We start from the raw sequence: 7,835 nt of genomic DNA, 5'->3' as shown, positions 1-7,835 counted from the left end.
CTGCTTAAGGGTCTTCCATAGAGCTAACGGCGTTTGAAGCACCGAAACCAAAAATGTTTATTTATTTAGTTTTGAGGTTCAATATTTAGCCAGCATAATTTATAAATCCGTTGCAACATGTGTACCAGTAATCAGAAATTGAGCAATATTTACGAAAGAAAATCTTAACAGATTTCCGAACAAAAAGCATTTCCTTCGATTCGGAAAGGCCTTAATAGAAAATAATAATGTTTTTTTGTGGAACAATTGTCAGTACTACCCTATCAACAATGCCTTGAGGCTTTGTGGTGGTTGAAGCTTTAAGATATATGTTTGCATGAAGAGGAAATGAATTTAGTCCACTATTTAATTTTTTTTCAATATATTTCTTATTTGAAAAGGTATAAGCAAGACCCCACAATACATTGTTGATTAGTAAGTCTGGGGCATTTTGACAAAAAAAAACAAAGTTGGGCAATTCCTTACTACCCCAAAACATGTCACAGATAATGTACAGTTTACTCCATTGAAAGATCATTCCTCAATTTTCAAATTAAATATTATAATTATACTGAAACGTTTCAATTGTTAGCCTTGCCAACCCATTTTTGCACTGTGGAAGGTCCTTCAACTACAATTTAAAACGAATTACATATGAACAAGGGTTTTCACAAAGGTAGACATGTGTAATACAATCCGATATGTACAAAGCATATAAAACTTTAATTCAACATGTTGCTCTAAATAACTTTGCATGACAATATTAAACGTTTAATGAAGATAACCCCTTTAAAATATGTTTCGACCGAGGCAGAGCGAAGTGAAACAATGCATTAAAGTTGTGTAGTCAAGAGCTCTTTGAATGGGATTACAATATACACACTGATGTTCAATTGTCCGTCTGATGGTTTGTTTTGCTTTTGCTTCAAGCAAATTAAATTAGTTTGGTAAGGATACCACGCAATACTCATACACTTTATGATGTGTGGCGTCCGTTCATCTAAGAAGAAGATTCGAGCGGACAGAAAGTAAACACCACTTCATAGAGAAATTATATTATTTTACCGCAATATTGTATTGAAGCATTATCAGCAAGCAATATACAGAACATTGTGAAAAACGATTTCTACCCTTTGTACAAACAAACAATGCACTATTTTACTTATTTCTATTGTTTAGTGGTGTCCGATATAATTTTACACTGGATGTGTAAAGTCTGCGGCAACTAATTCGGAAAGTTTAATCTCGTCAAGCGCGTTTTTTACCCCAGCTAAACTACTATTTCCAGTAAGGATAGAACAGTTCTAGAACATATGATTCAGCCAATTTTAAATGCCAGTAGCATTTGGTTTAATTTTTGAAACCTTTTAAAGCGACTTGAGCGTTTGGAATGTTGGTGTATTAAGTAAGGGGATGGTATGTATGTTGAATTAAATGCAACGAATTTGTAAATGAGGATTCCCGAAAATCCTAAAAATACATGTAATTATAAATGAATTTCTCGATACATGATTAAAATTTGTTTGGTCACTTGACAGTCCAAGAAGTAACTGTTGAAATTACCTGCAAAATACTTCGTGTTATATTGCACGTGTATGTTAAGAAAAAGCCAACACAGTTTACTTTATAGCATATCGATTTTCCGTTGTCATTTTATCAATTCACCATTAAAATTACTCTTACCAAGGTTTTTAACTTAGTTTTAATAGGTTAATACTAATGAAGTATTTCTAAACTTTGCTATTTGAACAGGCGGTACCATCATCAACTTCATTAGAAGTTGCAGCACCTCCAACCAAATTATATATCTGCCACTTAGCTTGTCCATGTAGTTTTCTATTGTATTAGTGATAATTAAATATGATGTATTTATAACCAAATCAACGAAAATATAAAAAAACTCAACGCATCTTTGACATGGAAGTCTAATCCACTCCGAATAATTCAACCAGTTGTTTCATGTAGGCCTTGTCGATAGGATGTTCACTCTATCAGCGCATCTCTGCTATGTCTTAAGAATTGACATCATAAACGATCGACTATGAGGTTTACAAACAGAAACTTCGCAACTTAAATTCCATATGTATTATTCATGTTGCACTTATTATTGTTTTCTCCAGTAAAATGAATCGCTATGCAATTAAATTATGCGGTTTAATCAAAACCGTCAAGGTTTTTGAAAGATTCGGTGATATTTTCCGACACTCATTGGCTGTATTCAGGATTGACTTCGCTGTGACAACACTGCGAACTTAAGTGTCACAAGTCACATGATATAAACATGCCTGCAATAGCCAGTTCAATCCGGATATTTTAGAGCTGAAGACACAGAGTGAGATGCAAGGAAATCTGATTGCGTTTCCCAATTTCTTCCATACGGGTTTCTATATAAACGGTATTATTAGTGGTAAGAGTAAATGTGATCCCGTGCCCCTGAATATTGTTTATATCTAAATGCTTGACTACTGGGCGTGTCACTGTTATGTTCATTATATGTTTGCGTTTTTTATCCTGTTTACCTTTTTTATTACTTCTTGGTGCCATAAAACAAATGCCTAGCTCAATACCTGATTGACTCCATAAATGAACATAAAAAGATAATGAGGAAAACTCATACACATGTAATTGATGAATAAACATACATATATAGATATGATGTATACACACTATTGTTAAATGATAAAATATGGAACAAATATTAAATACGAAACAATTTCATAAGGTTTCCAATGTTATAAATAAATAACGAAAGAAAACAGACGTCCGAGCGTCAGCATTAGGGAGCGCACTCTAACAAAGGCGGGGCGCTGATCCAGACACGTCGCTGCCGCGTTCGATTTTGAACAGAACAGTCTCTTGAAAGAACGCAGTTATGCAACATTATATTTTCTGAAATCCGTGTTGTTGGTAAAGAAAGTCTATGTTTATTAATTTTGTGAATGTGTTAAGTATATTGCAGAAACATGATATAAAAGAATTTGGCCAAATAACTAGCGGTGTCCGATTAATCATTAACTTTACCCTTGAAGATTGGGATAAGAACACTCGTTTGCCAGGATAACAGAACACACTCGTTCGCGAGATGAAAATTAAACAGTAAAGTAAATCCCGAAATAAACTATGGAGGTTCGTTTATTACGTGTTCATTTGATATGTTATCTAAAATGAGATTTTTCTTCTTGCAAGGCTTTTTTCGGTATCAAATCACTTCCGCAAATGTAATGACTTTAGTTATAGTGTTCGAGGAATACGAATATTCTTGAAAATTCGTATTGTAGAATTGTATCTAATTTATTAGCCGATGTCGTCGTACTAAATATTTTTGATAAGTTGTGTTTGAATCCCTCTGCGACCTGTTCGTGTGTGTGTGATAGATCTTCAAGAAAATACAATTGCATAGGTATGTAAGTGTTACTTCGTATTGTTCAGAATAATTTCAAAAATGTTTAATAATCCAATTCAGCGTCTTTATTAAGGTCATCAAGCTCTTTATGCCGAGAATTGGTGCGCTGTAGTTCTGTAGAGCCTTTGATTTGTCGTCGCGGGGTTCACCTTAGTCGTACCATTATGTCTTTGTATGACGGGCATGCGCATGGTTATGCTTTACTTCCGGGGACCAATAAGTGCTCGTTCAACATATTGGTCGGAAGGTGTGCCGGGGCTGAATGTAGTGCACTGACGAATCTCTCGATTAACTCGATAGTAAGATCTTGTGTTGTTATAGAAGGTGTCAGTAAGGAGATGGGCTATAAATAATTTAAAGTTTAGCCAAATGAGTATGGGAGCACTTCAGCCACGAGATACACTGTATTTTACTGATCTTATCGGAATTATTGATTGACGCTTGCTTTTTAAATGAGACTTCTATAGGCATATGGTCTGATTTGATCAGATTATTAAGTTCTGCATGAGCACACGTCGTTGTTCTTTGATTTCTTAATAATTACAGTATCGAGTTATGTGCAATTAAGGATAAACGTAAAGGCAACGTTTGATTCATCCATACTTTAAGCAGATTGCTGCAGGTTGTTTTGATACACAAATCTTTTAAGCAGCACATATTTAGGTGACATGACACTTTTAACTAATTGTTCATTCCAATCGCCAGCTACCAAGAAAGGGCTATGTAAAATTCACATACGTTAAACATTATAAGCAATGGCACTTTAGCCAACACGATTAGTAGTTAAATAATTAGACGTTATTTATACTATGATGGAGGTTTGGAAAAAATGGATTTTTAAAATTACATCTCTGAAAAGTAATATGATATAGTATGATAGGATCATTCGTGTCACGAGATCAAAACAATTGCTATGCTTGGACGAAGAAGTTTGACGCCACGTATTTTCAAACATTCCATAATACCGATCTCTCCTCTGTACCAACCACAGATAATCTTCCTTTTTCATGTCTGAAATTGAACAATTTAAATCAATATAAATGAGTTTGTAGCAACTAGGATAATTTAATATTCTTAAGTGATCACATATCTCTTACTATGTGATGAAAAACTGTAGGTACTAAATTGAAAACAATACTTAATGACCATACTCAATAGGTAAAGCACACATTTCACTCGAATAATTCTTTAACGAGAATGCAACATCCGGCTGTGCTTTAAAACAATGTCGAACACTTCACTTGAGTAGGATAGCATTTCTTAATAATGTACTTCTTCGTACTTCCTATTAACTAACAAAAGGAATTGTCATGTTGCATTTTTCGAAGAATCTATTTAAACAATGGGAGTCCATAGGCTAAAATATAACCTACTTCAGTTTTAAGTATCATGTGATTATCAGTTGAGGCAAAGTTTATATCGTTTGAATAGCGCCTTTAATACAACAAAGTACGACGGAAAGTTATATCAATATTTATCATACCAAATTTTCAAAATGATAGTACTGGTGTTACGATTATTTTTGTTATGTGTATGTGTAAACGTCCATTATGCCAATGGATTAAAATGTGGACCAGATAACAAATGTGAATGCAAGCAAATCAACAAAATGTCTTCTGAAATGAATTGTGAAGCGACCCATGTTAAACTGAAAGATATGTGTGACAGCATCTCACAGATACATAACGATATAACTATACTAAACGCCGGGCGAAACAATATCGGGATACCTAAAGCTAAAGATACAACTGGGTGTAGAAATGTTTCTAGTTTGAATCTGAAATACAACCAGATATCACACCTTGAAAAGGATGTTTTCAGTCCATTCGCTAACTTAGTCAGGCTAGACTTGAGTGATAATCTTTTACCACTACTCAATACATCATTAGCCGATTTCAGCGCATTGCCTAAGTCTTTAACAGTACTAAGGTTAACGGGTAATTTTCGAACCTATGAAAACTGGAGTTTCGATTTTAATTACCCTAATTTGACTTGCCTGCAAAATCTGAAAACAGTGTATTTTGACGGTATTCAGAAAGATTTTGGAGAGGAATATAAACGTATGGATTTATGGAATGTTTCGGTAGGATCTAAAGGAATATTTGGATCTTGCAGACTGAAGGAAATATTCTGTTCAACTTTTCGAATGCTTCAAAGTGTTCGCTTTCTTGACGTTTCATCCTGTCAACTTGAAGTGATACATAAAGATGCTTTTCAGCATTTGTCCCAACTTGAAATACTCGATCTTTCAATTAACCGACGTCTCGGATTTAGCCCTTTGATAAGTATATCGTATTCACTTCAGTTTACAAACATTAAAGTCCTAAATTACTCTCACGTATATACACATTCGGACTTGGGACAATACTTTTAAAAAGGGACATATGCTACTTTAGGAACACATCATTAAGAGAATTAGCCTTGGATGGAAATCGAATGCAGATCTTTGAGGCGAATGCTCTCTTATTAACCCCAAAGCAACTTGAAGTAATTCATATTCATGAGAACAAGTTCAGTTTCGGATTATTTCTTTTACAGCTGGCTTGTCTTAACAATATTGTCTACGTATACGCTAGTCATCAAAACATAGTACATCCGCCAATAAATTTCTTTGCCGAACCATTACCAAAAAATGATAATAATCGCACCCGAGAATCCGACTGTCCCTTTATGACTGAGTCCAACCTGCAGTTAATCGCAAAATCAATACCTGGGTGTAGTTATTTTACACCTGGTAAAAGGAAGTTGATTTTGAAAGCGAGAATCCCAAAGAAAGTCAAAACGGTTTCGTTTGCTGATTCAAATATTGCCTATACAGATCTAAGTGAAATCAAAATCAGGCCTGAAGACAATTCGATAGAGGAACTGGATTTTTCTAATAATAACTTTCATTATCTAAGCGGATTGATTGGTCCTTTTCCAAACTTAAAGAAGCTGTCTCTTTCGCGTTGCTACTGTTCATACTTGGGTCCAAAATTTTTAAATAGTTCAAGTATAGAAAACCTTCAACTTGACAGAAACTATTTAGGCAAATCGTTATCACATGACATTGCAAAGACAATGTTCGAAAATGTCGACACATTAAAAATTCTGAACTTATCGACAAATAGAATAACAAGTACGCATAAAAACATATTTTCACGACTGAAAAATCTTGTTCATCTTGACATGAGTTCTAATAGCATCGAACTCTTTCATATTAACACATCCGCTTTAAAGCAACTCTTGCATTTACAACTTCAACACAATTTGATACATACACTAAACGGAAATATTCGAAATCTTTTATCTGAAAATAGCAGACGTCTAAAGACAGATTTTTCAGTTGATCTTCGAAACAACACCATCGAATACAGCTGTGACAATAAAAACTTCCTTACTTGGCTTGTAGAGCATAAAAAACATTTTATCGGTTTTGACGAGATGACATTTGTTAACAGAAACGGTAAGCAGCTAAATGCCAAAGAATTTTTGAATCAAGTTAATCATCTGAACTCTGATTGCATGTCCCATACGCTTGAAATTGCCCTGTCATCAACTGGTGCTGTAATAGCTTTGACGATTGTCGTGATCGCAGTATTGTACAAAAATCGTTGGAAGATACGATACTGGTACTACATGACAAGAAGAAAACATTTTGGATACCAACTGCTTAATAACGAAAATGAGGAAGACCAGTATATGTATGATGCTTTTATTTCTTATGCTGATGAGGATGGAGAGTTTATTCGAGAGGATATAATGCCGAAACTTGAAGAAAATGGAATGAAACTCTGTGTTCACCAAAGAGATTTTCTGCCCGGTATTCCGATCGCTGACAATATTGTTGATGCGATTCAAAACAGTAGGAAAACCTTAGTGGTTATATCCAGGCCATTTATTAAGGGAAAGTGGTGTATGTATGAATTCAATATGGCTAGAATGGAAACGATGAACGAGCGCCCTGAGGCTGGTTGCTTAGTTGTTGTTCTTCTGGAAGTGGTGCCAGCTAGGGATATGCCACTAGAGCTTTTGGAATGGATCAAGGTACATTCTTATATTGAATACACCAATGATGTCGAAGGTGGGCTCCTGTTTTGGGACAAATTGAAAGCAGCGGTGAGAAATTGATCTCAAACATGAAGTTAAAACTTCACAACGATTATGAAGATGGTTACATAAACTTATGCAAGCATGTCTGTGTTTTCGCGGAGTTTTTTCCTAGCCAAAAAAACACGTGTAGGTAAAGGTTAAAGGCGAGCCTTATTTGGAATAAAAGAAATGTTTACACTTTTTGATATATTTGTTCTGTTTTAGGTTTAAATCAGTCCAAAATTACAATCTAATAAAAGGTTAAAAGTATGAACTTTTTAATTTACTTAACTAAAGTAGTCGCTGTATATTCAATTTTGATATTATGTTTTATTTTTGGTTAATTGTTTAATTTGTAATAGATATGCATTGAATTATCTGA

General features: G+C 34.5%; 1 protein-coding gene across 1 annotated transcript; it reads left to right on the top strand.

Moving 5' to 3' along the window:
• Positions 1-4,194: 4,194 nt before the first annotated feature.
• Positions 4,195-7,492, top strand: LOC128240475 (toll-like receptor 4). The gene is made up of 3 exons (XM_052957118.1): positions 4,195-4,200; positions 6,314-6,500; positions 6,774-7,492. The coding sequence occupies exons 1-3, from the start codon at positions 4,195-4,197 to the stop codon at positions 7,490-7,492; spliced, it is 912 nt and encodes a 303-aa protein (XP_052813078.1).
• Positions 7,493-7,835: the final 343 nt, after the last annotated feature.

Source organism: Mya arenaria, chromosome 7, assembly GCF_026914265.1.
Source record: "Mya arenaria isolate MELC-2E11 chromosome 7, ASM2691426v1".
In the NCBI taxonomy this organism is placed as follows: domain Eukaryota; kingdom Metazoa; phylum Mollusca; class Bivalvia; order Myida; family Myidae; genus Mya; species Mya arenaria.
The sequence above is the reverse complement of the archived record's forward strand: the minus strand, read 5'-3'. Positions and strand labels throughout refer to the sequence as shown.